This window comes from Apostichopus japonicus, chromosome 19 (genome assembly GCF_037975245.1).
Source record: "Apostichopus japonicus isolate 1M-3 chromosome 19, ASM3797524v1, whole genome shotgun sequence".
In the NCBI taxonomy this organism is placed as follows: Eukaryota; Metazoa; Echinodermata; class Holothuroidea; order Aspidochirotida; family Stichopodidae; genus Apostichopus; species Apostichopus japonicus.
This window is the reverse complement of record NC_092579.1, coordinates 1,999,423-2,023,813: the sequence shown is the minus strand read 5'-3', so window position 1 is coordinate 2,023,813 and position 24,391 is coordinate 1,999,423. Positions and strand designations below refer to the sequence as shown.

The window sequence follows — 24,391 nt, the reverse complement described above, 5'->3', positions numbered from 1 at the left end:
TCTACCGATTTAATTCGACATATCATCGATTTAAACTGGTAGAAGTCATCGATTTATTTTACATATCATCGATTTAAATTGGTACATGTCAATTTAAATCGGTATATGTCGATTTAAACTGGTATAAGTCGAATTAAATTGACATATACCGATTTAATTCGATATATTATCGATTTAAACTGGTATATGAACTGGTATTTGAAGAGCAGGGTGTAGGTTTTTCTTATCCTACTATCCTAACACCCAACCTAGTTCAACTTCATCTATTACACTTAGGAATTATTTCATTGTTGGAGCTGACTTTTCAATGGCTTCAACATTTCTAGCAGCTTTAATCCTGCTTGCCATTATGACTGAGTTAAGATCTCATTGTGTTAATCTGCAGCCAAGCATGCCCAGTTTGAAATACACAAAAGGAGAATTGCTGCATCTAAGAAAGTACACAAGAAACAGCAAACTCCCACAATGGCTTTATTCTTATATTGGAGTTCTTGGAATTCGTGCACCAGCCAGAGGGTGTCGAGGAGGTATTCAATTCCATTCAAAAATAAGGAACATTTCTACAATTCAGACTCGTTTTCATGATCTAAAAACTATTAGTAAATTGCATAAGGAGAAAAGTAATGTTTCCCAATATGCAAATATCCCTAGATGTTTAACTTCTATTAAATGTTCCCAGCAGACGCAATTTTCTAATAACATTTCATTTGGTTTATGGAATGTACGTTCTGTTCACAATAAGACTATAATTATAAATGAGGCCATTCTTGATGCTCATCTGGATTTTTGTGTTTTAATAGAGACTTTGTTAAGGCCTGATGGACAAAACGGAAAGTCCATTTTTGATCTTGTCCCGGCAAATTATAACATATTTAATTGCCCTAGACTCACAGACACACATGGAGGAGGAATTGCAGTTTTGTATAAATCTTCCATTTCTGCAGTAAAATACAGTAAACCGTTTGAGGCCTCAGAATTTGAGATTTTGGAATTTACCTTACGAACAAAACCAAAGAACATTCATATCATTTGCATTTATCGGCCCACTGGTTCAATAAAAGAATTTTTGGATGAACTAGAAACGTTATTGTCTCTTCGATGCACCAGTATAGAAAATGTTCTCTTGCTTGGTGATTTTAATATTCATTTGGACAATCAATCTGAATACAGCGTTAACTTGTTTACAGAAATATTGGATTCGTTTGGTCTATCGCAATATGTTACAGAGCCTACTCACCAAGCTGGCCACATTTTAGACCCAATTGTTTATACTTCATGAAACCTTAACTCAAAGATTGAGGATATTGTCATCACTCACATGCCCGTTTCAGATCATTATTTCATGACTGGGTCAATATGCAATTCCTATATGATTCGTCCTGGCCCATCTGAAGCTATCCCGTTTCGTAAAATTAAGGAGGTTGACTTGGATCAATTCTGTCACGATTGTGTGCCAAAGTACCAGATATTGACATCGGTTGCTGTGATTGCTCTGAAATGGACAGTGCTATGCGAGCTGTATTAGATCATCATGCCCCTGCGATGATAAAGAAATCTTTTTCTCCCAAAAAGGAGCCGTGGTTTAATGGAGACATAGCTGTCGCAAGACGTGCACGTAGAAAGGCAGAGAAGAAGTATCGTCGCTCACACTCGGCAGAGGACAAAACATCTTATTACAACAAAACTCATTGTGTCCAGAAAATCATTGGTGAATCGAAACGGAGGTTCTTTATGGATAAATTACATCCCGCCTTGATTTCTGTAATTCAATTTTCATTGGCCTTCCAAAAAATCTGGTAATTCGTTTGCAAAAAATTCAAAACTGGGCTGCCAAACTTATCTTCAAGCAAACTAAGTTTACACATGTTACCCCTCTTCTTAAAGCATTACACTGGCTTCCAATTGAAACGCGTATACATTTCAAAGTCCTTATTTTAATCCACAATTGTATTTATAACCATTTATCTCCAAACTACCTTTCAGAACTTCTAATAGTAAAGCAATACAAGCGTGCCACCCGTCAGTCAAAATTTATTACCCTCCTTGAACCTGGGACCAATGGGGTTACTTATGCCAACCATGCTTTTTCAGTTTCTGGTCCCAAATTGTGGAATTCCCTCCCAAACCATTTAAAATGTATACCTAATAAATCACTTTTCAAATCTAAACTAAAAACCTACCTCTATGCCAAACATTTTTCAGTTTGATTTGTAACTATATTTCATTGTTGCATTATTGTTTTTGCTTTTCTTTCTATTCATATTTATATGTATGGCGCTTTTGACAACTACTTTGTTTATAATTAGCGCATTATAAATATTAGTTATTATTATTATTAGTATTATTAGTATTATTATTATTATTATTATTATTATTATTATTATTATTATTATTATTATTAATAATAGTAGTAAATGCATTTATATAGCGCTAATTTTGTACAAAACATTCAAAAGCGCTTAACAAGGAAAAAGCCAACCAGTCGGGTCAATCAGAATAAGCAAGCTTAAACAGATATGTTTTTAACTTTATCTTGAAAGCATCTATGGTCAGGGAGTCGATACGCATCAATTCCACCGGAAGTGAATTCCACAACCGAGGTCCTTTGTAGGCAAAAGCCCTATTGCCTAATGTATTATGATTGATACAAGGAACATGCAGTGTGATTCGAGAATGTGAGCGCAAAGAGTAACAACTAGACTTCACCGAGATCATATCACATAAATACTTAGGTGCAAGACCTTTTAAACATTTAAATACTTGCAAGATTAGTTTAAATTCAATGCGCTGCTGTACAGGTAACCAATGAAGAGATTGTAAAGTAAAAGTAATATGACAAAATTTAGGAAGAGCGTAAATCAAACGAGCCGCTCCATTAAGTACCATTTGAACTCTACGAAGCTTATAATCAGGTAAACCAATCAAGAGTGCATTACAGTAGTCGATGTGACTAATTACAAAAGCATTAATAAGAGTTTTAGTACAGTCCTCATCCAGGAATTTTCTGATCTGACGAATATTATAGAGTCCATGGTATGCCCTTGAGCAAACTTTTCCAATATGAATGTCCATTGACATGTTGCTGTCAAGATAAACCCCAAGATTTTTTGCACTATCACATGGCTTAATATCCACGTTACCTACTTTTATCATCTGAACCCGAGTCTTAGCAACTTGTTGGCGAGTCCCAATTAAAAGAAACTCAGTCTTAGAATCATTGATCATTAGCCTATTGCTGATCATCCAATGTCTTATTTCGAATATAAGTGATTGCATTGCCAGAACAGCCCGTTCCTCAGATAACAGAGAACCAGCATTGAAAGATAAATATAACTGTGTATCATCAGCATAACTATGTGCGTTAGGAAGGTGTTTAGAGACAATGGTAAACAACTGAGAAACATAACAAAGAAAAAGAACAGGACCGAGACAGCTGCCCTGTGGTACACCACAATTCAAAGAAAAATCTTTCGATGAGATATTTTCTATAGATACATGCTGTTTTCTGAAAGACAGATAATTACCAATCCATTTTTGTGCATTATTAACAATACCAAATTGGGTACGCAATATGTTCATAAGAATATCATGGTTAACAGTATCGAACGCTGCACTCAAATCCAACAGGATTAAAAGAGTGCATTGTTGTTGGTCCATATTCATCAATATATCACTATGAATTTTCATAAGTGCAGTTTCTGTAGAGTGATTTTGCCTGTACGCAGATTGGCAATCAGGAAAAGGAGCATGTGATGAACAATGTGAGACAATCTCATTAACTACAGCTCGTTCAACTAACTTAGAAACATAACTCAAATTACTTATTGGTCTATAATTAGAATAGATAGGGTCCAAACCTGCTTTCTTTAACAATGGAGTAACGGTAGCAATCTTCCATTTGTCAGGAACATTACCATCTTTAAGTGAAAGATTTATCATGGTAGTCAATACAGGCAAAAGGGGGTCAAGACACTTTCTAAGTAACCAAGTGGGTATTGGGTCAAGATTGCAGGTAGCCGTATTGGAGGATTTGATAATTGTGCGAACTTCATCGTTAGAAAGTGGCTTGAACCCAGTCAACTTCGATTGGAAATGCTGTTGAACATAAGGTTCAAAAGGACCAGTAGCGATGGAATCAATGTTTGTATTAATTTTATCAATTTTAGATATAAAAAATTGTCCGAAGTCATTAACAAGTTCCATAGTATTTTGGTGTGGCGGATAAGAAACAACTTGCTTTTTATTACACAATGACTTGACAACAGTAAACAGTTTCCTGGTGTCGCCTTCACAGTCCCGGATGGTTGATGTATAAAAGGACTTTTTAGCATAGTCCAGATGGAATGAATACTCATTCCGCAAAGAGCGATGGACCCGTCTGTGAGTTTCAAGACCAGATTTGCGGAAAACTCTTTCAGCCTTTCGACAAGCGGAACGTAAAATTTTCAAATGATCGGAGAACCAAGGAACTGTTGGCCTAACGGTAATTACTCTGGTCAGAACTGGTGCGTGGATATCAAGGACAGATGTTAAAGTACGATCATAGCATTCAATTAAACTCTCTAAATCAAGCCATTCAGTTGTGCATAATGAGGATTGCAAAATATCAGTACAAAATTGATCAATATGAATACTTCGATATTTCCGGTATTTAATTTCTTTGGTTGAATGTTTGGTAATAGGAAGGTCAAGATAACATCTAATTGACCAATGATCGGACACTTTTAAAGCAGCTAGTGGAGATGATAACACGATATCGTTAGTGGATCGTGTGATGATTAAATCAAGCGTGTGTCCGGAGTCGTGAGTTGGAATGGAGACATGTTGCTGGAGACTAAACGTATTCATAATATCAGTAAATTTAGTCGCATCAGTACTAGTGTGATCATCCACATGAATATTAAAATCGCCAGTAAGAATAAGTTTTTCAGGACAAAGCACACAGTTTTCAAGGAGGTCACTGAATTCTCGGAAAAAAGTTGAAGTGGTGACCGGATGGGCTTCGGAATATGGAGGACGGTAGATTATTATTAAACGAACTCTGAGATTGTCAATAGCAACCAGCCATTCAGAATATTCAAAAGACGACTTTTCATCAGAATGCAAGAGGTTGGTCTTAATTGAGGCTCGAACAATTAAACCAGTCCCACCACCAATTCTATCCTGCGGTCGAGGAACTCCAAGGTAATAATAACCCTCAGGCGCTAAGGCAGCTTCGGAAACAGTATCACTTGACTTAAGCCAAGTTTCAGTTAAACAGCATAAGTCAGTGCCAGAATGAATAATATGATCAACGATTAAAGAAGTTTTATTTCGAGCTGAGCGAACATTAGCAGTCTCCAATATAAATTTCCTTTGTGATTGCTGATAAGTCTTAGTATTGCCGTCCTGGAAACTAATGTCTAGTTTAAACGAGCAATCAGTCGTTTAACATTGTTCTGCGCATCGACATACTGAGGACAGGTTATAGATGATGCCATGTGATTTGCGCGAGTTCCAGAGTTGCCACGTTTGCAATTAATGCAAGAATGTTTATCTGTCTCGTCAAAGGAGATTTTGCATAGCCTGGTATTATTATTATTATGATTATGATTATGATTATGATTATTATGATTATGATTATGATTATGATTATGATTATGATTATTATTATTATTATTATTATTATTATTATTATTATTATTATTATTATTATTATTATTATTATTATTATTATTATTATTATTATCATTATTATTATTATTATTATTATTATTATTGGTATATGTCGATTTAAATCGATGATATGTCGACTTAAACTGGTATATGTCGATTTAAATCGGTAGGAGTCGATCTCCCACGATTTGAGACTGATGGCCCGCCATAAACATCATGGTTAGGCAGGGGTTAGGGTTTATCACTACAGCCTACAGGGTTACTATTGATTTTCAGCATCAGTTGTTCGCTGATAAAAAAGTAGACAGATCCTTCATTGAAATTCGAAATAATTTTATTCATAAGAAACTGTATCACATATGTACAATAATATCGATTTGATCAGGGAATATGAACAAATGGTCTACACTTAGAATAACATGTGTACATTAAACCTGTCAAATAGTAAGACTATAACTTTCAAAGTACTTCTCTTACTTTCTGAATATATTTGCTATAGCTGGCTGGAATATTATGTCATTTATTTGCAGTAGGCTATACCCAAATGTTGTTTATAAATTGATTTAGCCTAAAAAACTGGATTGTTATTTGATTTCAAAATCTTGAAAGAGGTTCAAAATGGCTTGGTAAACCTGCTGTTGGCAGATTTCAATAAGTAAATTATGATCTATATCTGCCAATTTACGTACAGTACTTCCAGCACACACAAGTTACAGCAAATACCAGTTTGCAGCACACAGTGCGCACCGTATCATACGTATCCAGCTGGGACATTTTCTCAATTTGACTGCAAGCTGTGCATAGTTACCAGTGCTGTGGCGGAGTGGATAAAAGCAGTGGCATATAAAGCATGAGGCTAATGAATCGGGAGGTTCCGGGAATCAAACTCCCGTGGCAGCAACAATAAAGAAGATAAATGGAGGTTAAAAACACACTTCTCTCAATAATGTCAATAGTCCAAAAATCATAGGGATCTTCTACTCACCATGGCACATTTATATGAAAGTAGTCGGCATCAGTTCATTACACACCTCTGGAAATCTTGTGAGTACAAGCTTTAAGTCACACACACTACACACACTGGCAGTGTAGACTGCATTTATAAGCTACATACATATATGCCAGCCTTCAGCAGGTAACCAAGCACTCATCATAACCTTCAGTATTCATGCCTGCTTCATCATTCTCAGTGAAATAACATATACAGACAGTGCTTGTTTCTTCTAGATTTTATCAAGCTGAACATGATCTGTAGGATGAATTTACAGAAGTAGGACACTATCGAATAGGGGTTGATTGATCTATAAAATCTACCAAAATACAAACCTAGTATGGGTCCTTGTTTGGGGAGTACGTCTTTCTTCTTCTCCTTCTCTGGTTCATTCATATCAAGTACTCTTTTTCTTATGTGTTCCTCCAGGTATCCTGTTGCTGGTCTTCCTTTAGCACCTTTACAATACCATGCTTCCTGACAATAATAATGATTCCAAATAATGAAACATGCGTGAATGAGAGAAAGTAATAGACTTCAAGAACTCAGACAAAATATGTCTCTTCTTCCAACAATATTCCTTTGATGTCAAATTAACTGGTTAGGGTATGTTTGGCCAAATAACCCTTTGCTCTCAACTACATATACCACAATGCTTACCTTTATTAATGATGGAACTCACACTTAACCAAATTGTCTTACCCAGAATACTCATCTATCAGAATGCAATGAATTCCCTAAGTAGCCTATCTTTACCCTATAAGCACACCTTCTAAGCCAAGCATAGGATGTGTTAAGCCCTTGGGTTTTGTCATAAGGCACATTTAGAGTAGCTAGTTCAATTAAAGACAATTTACCTTACATAACCAAGATGGCCTGGGCTAGTGTTCCTTTGATGAAAGAACTTGGGCTGTGAAAAGCATAAAAGGTGAATTATTTCATTAAGATTTCCAAGAACCTCAGTTTATTAATTTATCTAACATATTGACCAAGTTTTGTGTGTTCTTCTCACAACGTCGCACCATACCAGAAGATTGAGCTGATTGACAGACTGATGCATTGTCGTAGCATCATCGGCACTACAAATCTCATGTCTTTCTTACTTCAAATGGATATGATCTGAGCAATGGATGGTTGAAAATTGCCCAAAATACTCACTTATCACCATGACATTCAAATCATGTTACTCATGCACAGCTCTACAATACTGTATCTATCAGCTTTGTTGCCAAATTTGTTTTGATCTGTATTCTTCATTGCCCTTCTTCCATTCGCATTTTGAATCAGAATATTTCTCACGTCCTAAATGAAAACAAACAAGAGAATAATGAAAACAATTATGACCAAGTCTTTAAGTCTTAACAGGTAAATTTATCATGTTTGGTCACTATTGTGTGATAAAATTTATTTCCAGGCCTTTACAGACCAGGAATTATTTTCTTAAATGTGGGCGCAGAGGGACATGGTTCCCCACCCCCATAACTATTACTAGGGAAACAGTACATTAAAGTAACATCCCGTATTTACGTGGACACCAACAAGAATTTAAATTATGAGAGATTTTCAACACACTTAAGATCAAAAAATTCTCCTCAGTGTCACACAAAGATTCATCTTGGCTTATGCTAGTGCCTCCCATCTTCAATATCCACACAACTAGACCCTCTACTGGCACTGGCACTGGCACTGGCACTAACATCCAAAGGTAGAAACTGTAATGGTTGGATGGGAAGCTGAAACTATAGAAGGACCATCAAGGATATAAACATAAGGATTGCACTACTTGTACGGAGTATTAGCTAACATTTTTTTTTCAGTTTCATTTGAATCAATCACAATATAAGAATAGCTAATTTAGCTTCCTACCCTTTATTTAAAAGGTTTGAGAAATAAACCAACACCACTCTGTTACCATATACACATACCTGTTGTTTTTGTTTTGTTTATTACACACAGAAGAAACTGAAGCAATTCTTTTGTACTTTTTCATCCAACAAGGCGAATGCAGTCACATCAATTCCATTTTCTGTTGAAAAAAAAACAATTAACCACTAGAGTTAGCATAGGCAGCAGAGTTTGGAATACTTTGGGAGTTATATCATTCAACTTCATCGAGCCACTGTAATAGGACTAGGCTGGATTTTGATGGATGCTGCCCTATTGGAAGCTTTTTGTTTTAAAATGTTTAACTTTAAAGTCAGTTTTGAAGGAAGTTCTATATACCATTAGCACATGTGCATTAGTTTGTGATATTGGGCAATATTTTTTTTCTGGTCTAACCTGCAAAGCATCCTTAGTGATTACACTAGTAACAATTTGCAGCTTTAATTTATTTGCAGGAGCCTAAACATCACTTAATATTAATTTATATTGTATTCATTATAACGACTGATTGAACAGTACCCGACCCTCCCCCTCCCATTTAATTCCATTTGATTCAAAATTAATCAATACAACCATGAACAATTGCAACAACAGTAAATTCATTGCATCAAGGTATAGCTGATGCATGGCTTGACATAACCCACATCTTCCAAAGGCTTTGCCATCATGCCCTTATAGTTTGCAATCGGTGGCCCATCTTTCAGTATTGTACATTGTAGTCCACTAAGTTGTACTATATAGTACGATGCCCATGCCTGTTGGCCCCGCCCAGCACTGAAAATGTTCACCCAAGCACTAATTAAGAAATCGCTAAACACACTGTGCACTATATCCATCTGGTGAATAGAAAACTTCAAATCTCTAACGTATATTATTCAACTACTGATTGAAATTTTGAAATTCTACATTTTACAATTCTGTGCAAAGTATAAAATCAATCTTAACTTCTAAATTGTTGTGATCGGTTCATATAGTTAACCTACATAGGCTTAGCTTACTATCGTTGGCGAGCTTTGCACGTAACCTACATACCGTTACTGTAGTTAAGTATGCTTTACTATTTGCCGCAAAGCAGATTCATGACAATGTAACAGGGCAACCGTAGTACAACTTGATTACGAGATCCGAATTCTGCATTTGTGATTATATGCAAGCGATCAGCCAGGTTGAAGCTAGTAGCCAGTAAGTTCAAGCGCAGACAGCACTCTGATGTATAAATATAAATCAACCACGAATAACGTAGATGAATACTGTTACTCGTTAGTGGCTGCTGTTAATGGCTGCTAGCTTCAAGCAAGTATGCTGTTAGCTGGTGCACATGTAATGATAACTAAACTAACTTGGCCCTCCCAGCAAACACAAAACGTTATCATAACATTTTTAAAAGAGCCTCTAAACTATGTTTTGATTACGTTAAATGTGGTGTTATAAAAACGTCGGCATAACGTTTGTATGAGATATTAAAGTTATATTAATGTTATATTAATGTTTCAACGAATACATGTTTTGAAATAATAGCCTGAAAACGTTTTCGTGACATATTTATTACACCACAATTAACGCTATCAAAACAAAAGACGAAACGTTTTAATAATGTTTTAAAACGTTTTTGTGTTTGCTGGACTGGTCCGACTACTATACCCTAGCCTAGGCCTACAGGATTTTTTCTTAATCTGACCATTTTTTTCAAGTTACAATGTATAGGCTAGGGTAATACAGGCTTAAACTTTGTAAAGTGGAATTATGTTTGAGGAAAAATATTCAAAGACATCATCAGTTTCAAGGGCTCCGTATACGGAGTAGCATAATCTGGTAATGGTATCTGATAGTACTGTGATAGTTATAAAAAGCCAATTTAATTTGACTTGCGTCCCCCTCCGCTTGCTCTGACCCTTCCCGTCGTTTTGACTCCTCCCCTAACAATTCCTGGACACAATCCCTGGGTTACTAGACCTAATGTTAGACGCTAGGGTGTATTTGTTAGCTTAATTTGTACAAATTCGATCTAGCCAATAAGGCCTGGCCTAACATTAAGCCTGTGCTAGTTGGCCAGTAGCATAGGCCAAGTACAGTAAGTAATTAGGCTAGTAGTAGTACACTAGTATTACTAAGGCCTACTACTGTTAGTAGCTAGTAGTAATACTAGACTACGTACCCTAGAAAGTTGTACATTAATGTATTTCATGCACGGTTACCTGGCGTCAAGTAAAGTCCCAATGCCTTACGTTAAAATTAAAATAATCACACTTTCAATTCAATCGTTACAGCTACTATATCAATTTAACCATAGGGTAGGCTTAATATGGACCTAGTTAGGTTACGTTTGACCTAACGAGTAACGTCACTCGTTATGCTTTTTTCGACCTAACCTTACACTATCTATATATAAACATCATTTTCATATCAACATAATATAGGTTCGCAATGTTGTTATCCTACTCTTTAATAGTACATCCTTACCTTGAAACGTGTATATCAGCTCTCTTCAATCCACCATTTTTGTAGGATTTCTTCGATAGGCCTGCCAATCTTCTATATGTTCATCTACACTCCTCATCTACACTGTATGTATGAGCTATGTGATGATACGTAGCGTGCTGTGTTTATCCATACAAGCACACACAAATGTATGGGCGACACGTTCATTTTTTCATCGTAGATGTGCGCGTCGACCTGTGCCAGTGACTTTCGATTTGGCGGGACGCTTACAAAACTTTGAATATATTGTATTTACTTTACACACCCTTTTACTAAATCCCCTTTCACTATATGTTTGTCAACACGTAAAGCAGTGATTTTGCCAAATTTTGTTAAAAAATTACCCAACCAAGCATTTTCCCAGAAAATAATACCTATCATTTTTAGAGTGTAGGATGTCCAACCACTTTTTAAGAATAATATTTATATTTTAAAATATTGCCGTGTGTTGTCTATATGCCTAAAGGTAAATGGGTGAATTAAGCATTCACATAGATATTGAACTTACCGCGAATAACCAGTTTGAGAGATACATTCTAAAATAGCCCATTCAGTTTCGAAAAGACCGAACATTTCTGATGATAAGATATCTTTTAGCTTTGTGTGCATATGGGCTTGATATGACCGAGGAGCTCCGGGGGAGGGGGGGTGGAGGGGTCTGCAGAGTGGGGTTATTCTTCCCCGACTGCATGTTATAAACATCTCCAATTGATTTAGTTTTCGGACTGACGATGTAGGCTGGGGTAGTGGCCACTGCCCACTCCGCCCCCCTTCCCATTCTTCTCCCTTGCGCCCGCCACTGTTTGCATTGATAATAGACTACATAGATTATTTCAACTACAAACTTCTGGACGGTATTACACTATGTATAATGACGCGGGACTACTGATCATTATTATCATGATATATAGTCACACAAAGGTATAAATGCTATTCTTTATTACTTTTTCCCTGGCTTGTTCTTCCGCACTGATCATTATTACCATTATAGTCACACATAGGTATAAATGCTATCCTTTATTACTTTCTCCCTAATTGTTCTTCCGTACTGATCATTGTTACCATTATAGTCACACATAGGTATAAATGATATCCTTTATTACTTTCTCCGTTGTTCTTCCGCACTGATCATTGTTATAGTCACACATTAATGCAATCCTTTATTACTTTCGCCCTTATTCTCCTTTTGGGCAAGCCACTGCTTTAATTGGTACGCAGATATTCCTTATACATGTGAAGACCTGTCATCAACGACCGGAGGGTAATGAACTTTGTCACCGTTATAATTTTCAAACCTGGGTATATTATCATATTGCAATTCTGTATTAGTTTACCAATGATGTAATTTGTTGTATCTCAACTGCATTTCCTTCTCAACTTAGATTTTACTGACTAACAGGTTGATAGTACAGAGTGAAAAAAATACGAGGGCAGAGACAAATGCCATTGGACAATTGTTATGACAGTCGACATCAAGCAATGTATTCAAGAGAAAATAGGCTAATTACATATTATAAGTACGAAAATTCATGATGGTTGTATTAAGATTTAAAGCAGGATGAAGCACCATCTTTTCCCTATCATTGTTAGCATATGTTGCAGTACAGCTTCTGAAATTACCCTCTCGATTGCCAACATTACTTATACGGTAACAAAACGTGGAAGGCGAATTTCATTTTAACATATCAGCTGCAAACGGACATGTCTTAATACTTCACTGACTTATGCTATATAGCCGATAATTGAGAAAATCCTGGTTCCAACATTTTAGAAAGTTTTGTGATTTCGGGCTACTTTTTCTGTAGGTAGAGGAGGAGCTTTCCATGAATTCACACTAAGTAGGGTTTCCTTAGTGAGAACAACCATTCATATTCGTCCTGAGACAGGCTACGACAAAACGTTATGAAAATAACATCTTCACATTCTCCAAGGGAATGTGTATTCTACTGTTGCTACCGAGGTAATAGAAGTATGAGCGATTCTTGGGCCAACAAAGTTGTATAACACGTTATATGGGAGAAAATTATGATGCATCAAATCACAAACTTCTGTAACTATCGTATTTTAGTTTTAAAGTAATTAGGCTAATTACTTGCGAACATTATTCTTGATGTTTGGTCACTGTGTTGAATGACAATGGGTCGCAGTTCTAGTTGGATTCACCAGTTCACCACAAGTACCGGACCCAAAATTTTAGATGCCGCCAAAGCCCAGTGAAAATTACGAGACATTTCTGTCCTGCTTTGTAGTTCTCTCTGAAACACATTTGGAAGACGTGACTACATTAAAACAGCTATTTGATGACCATAATACAAGGCAGTCTAGATGTCTCCGCTTACCCCATTTTCACTCATTTTTTAACATAACATAACATAACATAACATCACATGTTTGTTAAAGTAGAGCTCACTTGTACGAGTATCTTGCATGGAATGCCAATCCCAATGAAATTCGAATTTGCAACTCACTCTGATATTTTAAGAACAAGACTATTAAGTACACTGACATGAACACTTATTGATCAATTGGTACATACATATCTTCCCCCCCCCCTTTTTTTTGGTTCATCCACTTTTAAGAAAACGGAGTGATCTGCTTTACAAGCCTACAAAGGTCTTTTTTTTAAATATTAAGTACTTCCTTTTGTAAAATAAAACATTGTCACATGATATGTAAATATTGTTATCCCTGTATATATTACGAAGACATTAATCAAATAAAACAAAACTGAATAAACAATAATTGAAATGAAATAAATTTCTGACCATGGTTGGTTATAATGACGATCTACAAGCTTTAGATGTTTGGAGATTGAGAATATGAATCGATTCAGAAACCGTAAATTACTCTATAAATCTACTTTCATCTGCAAAAATTTCATAGACATTAGCTATTAAGGAGCCCTTAAAGATTTGAAACGACACAAAAGTTACTATGGTGACAGAGCGTTAACGGCTTCTTTAGCGTAGGCATCACCAGGGGGAGGAAACCGTCTTGGACTCTCCAGGTATTTCTTTACACCTGGAATGGCTGAAAATGTCTCCACAAATGCCTAACAGAAGCAATAAAGAAAGAAAAAACAGTTACATAAAAGGAGACAACTTGATCTATACTTAAGGTATTTTGAATTTTTATGGGTCTTTGTTATCTACAATATGAATAATCTCTTACAATAAGAGACACATTTTCTTGGTCTCTCACTGGAAAAGCAAAAGTTGTGATTAGCTTTTACAAATTGAACACTTGCCAAGTGGTGCAACCATTAACACCTCTGAAACATGATAATCATTACCAATGCACACAAAAATGGTGGTTGTGATGCCTTGCTTGTAAACACTATATCCCCAAAATGGAACCTTCGACGAATTTCATACTTGGTACATTTCTTGCCAATATTTTAGTTGAAGATGCCTATTCCTCTTTTCTTGAGGTCAGTGGTCAGTTTAGGTCTTGTAAACAGTATCTCAGGATATGAATCTCCACCAAATCTTATACTTTGCATGTCGATGTATCCTATTGAGTAGCTTTTGCTTTTTGTGGAGGTCAAAGGTCATTTGTGGCCACCGGAGTTCAAGATGTGCAAGCCTTATGTAGAGGATATCTCCAGAAAGGTAGCTACCACAAATTTCATACTGTGTACACTTATACCATATTGTGTGGAAGAAATGTAGTGCTTTTATGTCAAAGGTCATTTGCAGTAACCAGCTCTAGGTGAAAATGTGAAAACATTGCAAACACAATATCACATGTGTGATAAATGAACCACGACTGACCATGAAATTTTCTTTGCAAAATTCAGTTGAGCTACAACATCATTTATGTTCTAGTTAGATGCAATGCTCCATCAATCACAGTAGGGGGTCTATAATGTCATTTTTGCAAATAGCCTTCAACAGCTTTTACTATTAAGACCTAAAAAACTGTTTGTATATTTATCCTGGAAACCTGATACATTTGAATGTTTGGCTTAGCTGTGATTTGGACATAGTTCAAAGTTCATAGTTCAAAGAACATTCCAACGTCTATTTCAAAGGACAAAGTTCTCTAAACAAAGAATTTTATCACAACATATCTTTTCTTAGAAATATTCTTTCCTCTGTGTATAAATCAACAAATTATAAAGAAAAATTAAGACATTTGCAGCTTATGTACCCTGATGAAATCATCTATTCTGCTGTTGCTAGATGCGTTTACAAATGTCACAAAAGATGAAAAACTCATATTTTCATGATACCTGCAAAAAGCTCTATTTTCGGCAATTTTGCTAAGATATCAACTTCAGTTACCAGAAAATCATTTGGATACAGTTGCACAAAGCACTGCTTGAATGCAAACATTTAGAAAAACATTAACAGGAAGAATTCTTGTCTTAAAATCAACATACCAGACAACAAAGCCACATATCATCTTAAAGTGCCTACCTTGCATTGTGGGAAATCATCTAGAATATTATGGTATTCTGACATCTCCTTCATTTCTGACAGGATATTGAACAAAGCACAGTCAGATATCGTAGCTTCACTACCAACCAGAAAACCAGTTCCATTCTCAGTTAAGACCTGATATAATAAAGAAGAGATAACGGTTAAAGTGAGAACAATGTCTCATGAAATGACGCTTATCCTGCAATTGTTTAGCTACTGATGTTCTTGAAAGATCAACTTTATGGACTGTTAGAGCTGAACAGTTGATTCCATTCCATTCCCCCATGCATGGCATATCTACTGAAAGTCCAAGTTTTGGGTTGGAATCTTGAACTATTGGGCATTTGGCTTGTCATAGCGGCTGGCTCTGCTGATATATATTTATTAGCTGAGTGTAAGAGAGTGACCTGAAGTATTAAAAAACAGAGATATTACATAATGGTGCTAGGTATGGTGACTGGGTGCACAACATACCTAATGTACTACATGTATGAACTGCAGTGGGGAGTTAATACATCTGCCTGTACATGCATTCAAGTTATGTTTGGAAAACAAACATTGATTCTTCTTGTTTGAACATTTTTCATCACCCTTGTATAATAATGCAAATAGTATCCACTATATCATGGAGCCATCCAGGGGTGCATTCATTGTATCCCCCAGAAATTATCAGGGGGATCTCTCCCCACTGGCAGACAAAATGTTACATTCATTCCTAGTGCACAGTACAAATAAAAAACTTCTATAGAATATGTTATAACCTTAAAGTACTATAGAAACCTAGCCAATTTGGTCAATATTCAGTACATTCAAAATATGTGACATATTTCGAAAAGATCTTTTCATTTCCAAGATATGCACATTTGAAGTTTCTATAAATCTCGGGAAATTCATTAGATATGTGCATACTAGTATGATGTGGAGTGTTGCGCTCATCAAATTTCTTCTTTGAACCCTTAATAACATGATTCCCTAATTACAAGCCCACTTATTACTTGAATAATGTGATGTTCCTCTTTTCAAAGAAGACAATAAAATATTCAAAAAATCGTCTTAGGCCACGAACCTGTGTTCAGTGTCTTTGAAACAAAGGTTAGGAAAAAAATGATAACATACCAGAAAATCATCATCATCATCCCTGTACATCATCAATGTGCATTATGTGGTAATGTTTAATCATAAATAAAACTAGAATTGAGAAAAAAATTGTAAAATGGTAAATCTTTGATGGATTTTGATGGGAGTTGCAGCTATTTTCATGATTTATAATGCCTATTAGAGTGAGTATGACAATGTTGTGTATAGGTGTTCGTAGACCCATAAACATTGCATTGCTTTAGACCTTGCAAACTATCGAATCATTCTGCACATATAAGCACCCTCTATTTTACAACAATTTCACACAGCAATACATAAATGTTACCGTACAACTTTTATTACAATGACAAGAAAACCAAAATGTGTTTACCTTTTCAAACACGGGTAAATATCTGGTCTTTGCTTTTTCGATTGCAGACTTTTTAGCGTCTGCTTTTGCTTCCGTTGGCATGAAAAACCAGCCAGGTCCGCTTACACTGCGAAATGAAATTGACCCAGCATATAACATCTGAACTCTGCAAAGAAAATGGTAGTCCATAAAAATTGAACAGAGAAGTAACAAACTCCTGGATATTGAAGTTGATTGTAAATCTGAACTAAAAACTTGAGTACATGGACATGCATACTTGCAAATTATGCATAATGATTTTACTTCATTCAGCAGAACTCATATCCAAATAACATAACTGAATTCAACTTGTATGTTTGCAGATATTTGAAACTGTTCATTATGAAGATTAAAGTTGAACCATTTTACAATGCTTTATATGTTGTTATTGTTGAAAGTCACTTTTGCATATGTTGTATATAAACACAATTCAATCAAATTGCCTTCCACCTGAAATTACTCTAGCAACAACTTGTGTTACAACTATTGGACACTGTCTTCCTTCATTTCTCACTTACAGGTACAAGTAAACTAGCTTAATGGTCTAAATATTCTATTCCATTATTACTTCATGGTACAGTGAGATTTGAGAAATGAGTTTATGATATCCAGATATCATAATACCCAAATAAAAATGTATCTAGATGTGCTGCTGCAAAACAGTTCTGGGCAGAAAGTTGAAATGTTGATGACATTTTGTCTGAAACCTTTCTAAAATGTTACAAACTGTTGCACGTGAGATGTGGCAGAGAATATAACATATATATATATTTATATATATATATATATATATATATATATATATTTATATATATATATATATATATTCATTGTCTTATCACAACATGCTACTAATCATATGCAAATCAGTCAAATAGTTATGTATATGCAATGATGAGTAGTATCTTTTATGCACAGTAACCATGATAGAACTTTGCTAGACACAATTTCAAGCATTCAAAACAGCTACACACAATTTGTACACTAAATTATGTCGTATGTGATTGTTATGTTGATTGTATCTAAAGCTAAATGAAGCCCTCTATGTAGGATCAGTTTCGTCATGTAAATACAAGAAGTAATATATGAGTTCCTTATTTGTGTATCCTCATGGGAGCTGCTTTTAACTGACCACTGTCTAGTGCCTAACCTCCCTCTTTCCAGGTCAGTTTTCCCGAGCATGTTATATTTGTGTCCAAGATAATTTCCTTGAGCTTGAGACTCGATCAGACAAAGGCCATCAATCTCAATCAAGGGCAGTTGGTTAAACATGAGCTTACCAGCTGAGGAAAGAAACAAACACAAACACAAACAAAGGAAAGAAACATGGTTAAAGAAACATGTACAGTATGCTGTGTTCTTAAAACTGTTTTGAGACATTCAGAAGCAAAAAGTTGTAGACAAATAAGTAAATATGAGTAATATCAACTGGACTTAAAGCTGCTCTGCACTTTTAGAAAGCATTTATCCTATTTAGATTCTTTCATAGCTGTTTACCATTTTCACTGGGTTGTTTATTCTGTTCGTTTACAAAGATAGTTAGGCGCATCATGACCAATGTACTCCTAGAAAGTCGGCAGACTACAACAGTTTAGACGTATATTGGTGGGTGTATACTGTATTGTTGCCTGTCCGTGACAGTAACAGAGGTACATATGTCACTTTGATATCATTTTACTCTTCACAACACTCAAAAACTCTTTATATTTGCAAATGATGAAACTTCCATTAGTTTTCCCTGAAAGAGAAACTTGTTCTGAGATTTTGAGTTTGACTCTGGTTTAAACTGAAAATGACCTCTTGCCTCATTTCTCACTTTTACATTATTCCAAATATGCATTGTGATATGATAAAAAATTGCCCTAACCTTGCTATCACATAAACTCGGATATATTATATATAACATATAATATAATATATCATATGATATATCATATATACTATCAGTTAGGATGGAGATCAATTCAGATGGTCCCTATAGCACTAGTTAACTAGTAGGAAAACAAGGCAATCATGCAGCTAAAATCTCATCCCCAAATCTGGGTATACAGAACTCTTTGACCCATATCATTTTATCACTCTGATACAGCAAGTTTGAGGTACATGAAGCTTGAACTTTCCCGACCTCATTTACGTTGACATGTTGTGTTAATAAGCTCTAAACATTCAGTCAAACAGTCATTACTTCTTACATTGGTATGACAGTTTTGGCAATTTTGTTGCTTTGGCATCACATGTACAATAGCCATTGAAATTGTTAACTCTAAGTTACAAGCACAAGTTTTGAACCATCAACTATAGCCACCAGAGTATTCATTTGAAATTTAGAAGTAATTTACCACACATTTTTGATACTTTGTCATTTTGGTACGTGCACAAACTTGGCAAAGTTTACGTAGGGTAAACTTCTACACTCTGATATCTCTACAGTACCTGGCTCGTGGGTCTCTGAAAGTTGGAAGGGCTCAATTGCTGCTTTGGGTAATGTTTGCTATAACCACTGAGAGTTTTGACCCATCATTCGTCATGTATGTGATATATCCCATGCCAAGGGCCGTAAATTATCACCATATGATGTAATGCTTCCTGGAGGAAACTAGATGCCATGCCCAGTTTACTTTTAAGTAAATATGCCTTATAGTTAAGAGTACAATAGTTCACAAAATGTTTTAACTCCATAAATTTGCAAACTTTTGAATGTTGATTTCCTTTCATCATGTAATCTTTGGCATTTTAAGTTAGCTATAATGAGCGTCTAAAATGCTGGGACTGGTCACCTACTGTATATGGTTTGGTTGGTTTCAGCCATTCTCACATTTTGATATGCCCATGAAAGCTAAAATATTTGTTCATTGATTTTTTTTTACCTTTTTTTACCTCTGGCATCGCACAAGTAACAGTCAGCACTACATCCTATTCCCAGGCAAAACCCACAAAGTTCATCGATTCCCTTAACTGAGTAATTTGGGAAATGATTTTGGCACAGATTTCAACTCTAACCATTAGTTACATGAACTTTGGCATTTTACATTAATTAATGAGATGTACACTGGCAGGGTTTGATATCCCAAATGTGCTTGAGGTTTTAAGCTATGTTTTCAAGAGTGGATATGTCTTCAATAAAACCCAGAAATGAAGAAACGTTAACCATTTTACTGTTTATCCAAAAGTTCCAAACTCATGTACAGTGCAGCAACCTCTTCTTGTCCTTCAAACATTCTCATAGGAACATCTCCTACATATGCCAACTTACTTGCTTTCAATTTCTGAAACTCTTCCTTTGTCGTTATATGTTCTTCTGTTGTCTGCAATCAAGATAAAATAAGTAAATACTCAATAACTTTATCTAAGAACACTATTTCAGGTTCATACTACTGGGCAAACACTGGCAGTTATTATACACTGTGCTGAACATGAATGCGTTGTATTTGAAGCTGTCTTGCTGAATGCACTCTTTGAACCTAGTGCTGAATGCATTGTATTTGAAACTGTAATGTTGAATGCAAGGTATTGCAAAGCCTACTTCCACTTGGAGAAGTATTTACCAGGATGTATTGGTTCCCACGGTCTGTCTTGGGCAAGGGACCAATGAATCTCTGCATCGGTTCTCCTGACTTGTAGTTCTGCAAACCGGCCTTTTTCTACTTACTGGGGTCTTTCCGGGCGCTGCAGAGGTCGCACTTCTAACACCATTAATCTATATCGTTCCGATAGCCACTCCTGTAGTAGTTGTAACGGACTCGGTCGATGGTCATCTTGGTTTTAAAATGACCTGCTACTTTGTGGTCGTGCGAAAGTTTTAGTATGTCCTCTCGCATGACTTCCGGTACTATCAGCTGATATGTAAACTTTTCACCTGTTGAAGATTCAAACGTTCGATAAAGTACACCATTCTTCACTTCACGTTGTTGCCATTGATTCCAGTAATTTCTTACAGCATTATGGCTTCCAGCTACCTGTTCTCAAGGGGTCTATCGTTCCCATATCTTTCCAGCCTAGCACAATGCCAAATCTTTATCTACTTTCTGTTTGGATCTGATTTAGTCATGCGTAAGGCAACCAAACCAACGCTGTTCCTTCTCTTCTGTGCTACCATTACCTTTCAGCAAATCATACTCACTGATTCCTTCTGGGGGTTTCGTAACATTAGACTCCTCTCTGGTGGAATCGGTTTCTCCAATGGCACGAACTTTTATCGATCTACAACTTGCTTCATAAGTGTTGGTGATTGTTGTAAGTTGCTCCTTCAACTTGACGCATGGTTACAGTCACTACACGGCCTTCGGGAGAGGGAATCTGCATTGCCGTGGAGTCTTCCTGCTCGGCGTTGGATATCATAGTCGTAAGTGTTGAGTACTTCCAGCCAGCGGACGACCTGACATTCAGTCCACTTGAATGATGTCAACCAGCGCAAGGCACCATGATCTGTGCTGATGCTAAAACGTCGACCGTACAAGTAATGGTAGAAATGCTTTACCGATGCCAAACTAGCCAGAAGCTCCTTCATCGTGGTACAGTAACGTCTCTCCGGTTAAGACAATGTTCGGCTAAAGTATGCCGTGACTTGTTCTTGGCCTTCCTGACATTGTGACAGTATACATCCAAGCCCAAAGTTACTAGCATCGGAATCGATTATGTATAGGTTCCATCATCTGTCGGATAGGCAAGTATTGGTGCTGTGATCAAGGCAGTCTTCAATTTCTGGAAAGCTTCTTCGCATTCCTCTGACCATGCAATTTCTTTTTCTTTTTTGGTGATTATGTCGGCAAACCCCTTTACAAACTTCCTGTAATATGTGCAGATACCCAAGAAACTTCTCAGTTGATTAACTGTCATCGATGTCGGCCAATCTTTCACTGTCTTGACCTTGGCTGGATCGCTGAAAACGCCCTAACAAGACACCAAGTGTCCCAGGTATGGTGCTTCTTACTGAACAGACATCATTTCTAGGGGTTTAGCTTAAATGCAGCTTCTTTGATGCGGTTGAACACCTGTCTTAGACAAACTAGCTCTTCATGAAAAGTATTACCAGAGACAATTATATCGTCTAAGTACAGAAGACAAGTCTGCCAGTGAAGTCCATTCAACACTCTCTATTAACCGTTCAAAAGTTGCCGGAGCATTGCAGAGACCAAAGGGTAGCACGATGAATTCGCAAAAACCACTGGTGGGTTATGAACGCGATGTTGCTCTAGTCGTGTTTATTAAACAGAAAAGAAAGGATGCGGTTAGGGTAGCACCTCTCATGTTGTCTGGGACTCTTTACAGTTCTAGCAGGCAGAACGCGGACATTTTGAGCAGGCAGTTTAGCTATGTGTTTACCCGTTATACCATGGACAGCATCCCCTATATGCACGAGGAACCATACCCTGATATTCAATCATTACTTGTCACTAAACTTGGTGTCCAAAAATTGCTGTGAAATATTGTTGAGTCTAAGTCGTCCGGGCCAGACAATATTCCTAACCGTCTATTGAAAGAGTTAGCTATTGAACTTGCTCCAATTCTTGTTTCATTGTTTAACCAGTGTGGTGGTGCTGTATATCTGATTAGCCTACTGCTAATATCGCTCCAATCTTTAAGAAGGATGATAAACAGCTTGCATCCAATTACCGTCCAGTCTCTCTTACACGTGTCTGTTCGCAGTTGTTAGAACATATAGTGGTGAAACACATAATGGATCATTTGAACAATCATGCAATTTTAACAGACCTACAACATGGTTTCAGAAGAAGTCGTTAATGTATTACTCAGCTTCTCATGACTATTTCAGATTTAGATCAATATTATGATAAGAATGTACCCAGATTGATATTAATATTCTTGATTTTCTAAGGCATTTGATGTAGTCCCTCGTCGTAAATTGCTGGCCAAGATCGGCCATTGTGGAATTCGGGGAGATCTCTTCTGTTGGATCAATAGTTTCTTGTCACACAGACCCAAAGTGTGATTATTGATGGAATATCATCAACATCCTCTCCTTTTCTCTCAGGTGTCCCATAAGGCACCTGTCTTGGTCCAGTTCTGTTATTATGCTATATAAACGACATTACTTATCACATTAAATCGCAACTATTTATTTGCGGATGATTCACTCATTTGACGATCAAGCGTAGCGGGGCAAAATCTGTGATTTTTTTTACTCCATATACAATCAAATATTGTAGTGCGTCACTGCGCACCCTTTCTTGGTATCCTGTTAAGTGACAACTTATCTTTCTCTACACATATTGATATGATATGCTCTAGGACCAGCAGAACCCTTGGCTTCCTGAATGGGAATTTGCACTCTTGCCCACGAGAATAACGTGAATTAGCATATATGTCTATGTGTCGCAGCTCAGAATATGCAGCTCAGATTTGGGACCCTTATAAGGTTTCAGATTAAGATAAATAGAACAAAAGGAAGGCAACACGGTTTGTAACTCATGATTTCCGTAGGCAATCCAGCGTCACCGAGATTCTGAAGACTTTGAAATGGGAACCCCTCATAGAAAGAAGGAAAAGGGCCAGACTAATGTTTTTTATCAATTTATTAACGGCCTAGTTGCAGTCCATAACGAGACAAATCACCCTTCTTGAAACCAGGGAGACGTGGCCGTTATACTCAAATTCCACAATCCACATAATCATCGTGCTTTTAAGTGTAATTTCTTTCCTAGGACTATAAAAGACTGGGATACGCAATCCTTGGCCGTTAAGACGAGCCCTAGTCTTGAGGTGTTTAAAACTAGATTGCCCACGCATTGCTTCAAGCACTGCTGCGCTGCGTTCATTCATCCTCGTTGTGATTCATGAGAGGGGTTTTTAATGAGTATATAACAGAAGCAGAAGCAGAAATAACAGGTGAAAAATGGTGTTCTCCTGATGCTTTTTGGAACTTGTCCTGAGACGGGAGTACACTCTGGAGGATTCACATAGACTCTGAGTAGTAATAGGGGTATGCCACCCTATACAAGCCACATGTTAGAGCTATGCATCTTAGTTAAGGCCTATATTCTACCCTGTAGACTGTAGGCCTAAGCTAGGCTGATATTTCATGATAAAGTTTGGATTAAACCTTAAAAAAATAGGCTTACCTCCACATCTTGTACAGCAAAAATAAGTCTGGCTACTTCGGCTAGCCCACGTCCGCGGAGATAAGTAATTTTTGGTTTATCGGCCATGTTCAAATCAACTTACAATCGGCCAACTCCTAACTAACACTTAGTTACTCCTCCTTTCCAGTTCACACACTATGTTTATTGTATGTGTTAAGACCTGGTATGTCAAACTACGACGTGCATTGAAGAAACAAATGACACAGCAAAATCACCGCTTCAGCAGGCTAATAAAATTATTTTTTGAAAGGATCAGTTGCCTATTTTGAGCCAGGGAATGACTGATAAATGAAGCATTGTTACAATTGCACTGTATAGAAAGCCATGAATAGGCCTGAAGTCTATGGAAGCTTAAAAGTGCTTTCAACATAAA

At 36.7% G+C, this 24,391-nt stretch overlaps 1 protein-coding gene and 1 long non-coding RNA gene across 2 annotated transcripts; both read right to left on the bottom strand.

The window, feature by feature from the left end:
• Positions 1-6,591: 6,591 nt before the first annotated feature.
• On the bottom strand, positions 6,592-8,474 carry LOC139960214 (uncharacterized). Its single transcript, XR_011790420.1, has 3 exons — positions 7,805-8,474; positions 7,504-7,556; positions 6,592-7,123 (listed from the first exon to the last, which is right to left on the bottom strand). It is a non-coding gene; the product is annotated as an uncharacterized lncRNA (long non-coding RNA).
• A 4,897-nt stretch (positions 8,475-13,371) lies between these two features.
• Positions 13,372-24,177, bottom strand: LOC139960211 (glutathione S-transferase A4-like). Its single transcript, XM_071958402.1, has 6 exons — positions 23,998-24,177; positions 20,172-20,223; positions 18,069-18,201; positions 16,901-17,045; positions 15,430-15,567; positions 13,372-14,060 (listed from the first exon to the last, which is right to left on the bottom strand). Exons 1-6 carry the CDS (start codon positions 24,082-24,084, stop codon positions 13,941-13,943), a joined length of 675 nt encoding a protein of 224 aa, XP_071814503.1. The 5' UTR covers positions 24,085-24,177; the 3' UTR covers positions 13,372-13,940.
• Between the last annotated feature and the right edge of the window lie 214 nt (positions 24,178-24,391).

Coding starts and splice junctions, on each gene's coding strand:
- LOC139960211 (XM_071958402.1), bottom strand. CDS start 24,084: ATGGCCGATAAACCAAAAATTACTTATCTCCGCGGACGTGGGCTAGCC. Junction 20,224..23,997: donor TTGCTGTACAAGATGTGGAG/GTAAGCCTATTT, acceptor TCTTGATTGCAG/ACAACAGAAGAACATATAAC. Junction 15,568..16,900: donor ATTTACCCGTGTTTGAAAAG/GTAAACACATTT, acceptor TTATTATATCAG/GTCTTAACTGAGAATGGAAC.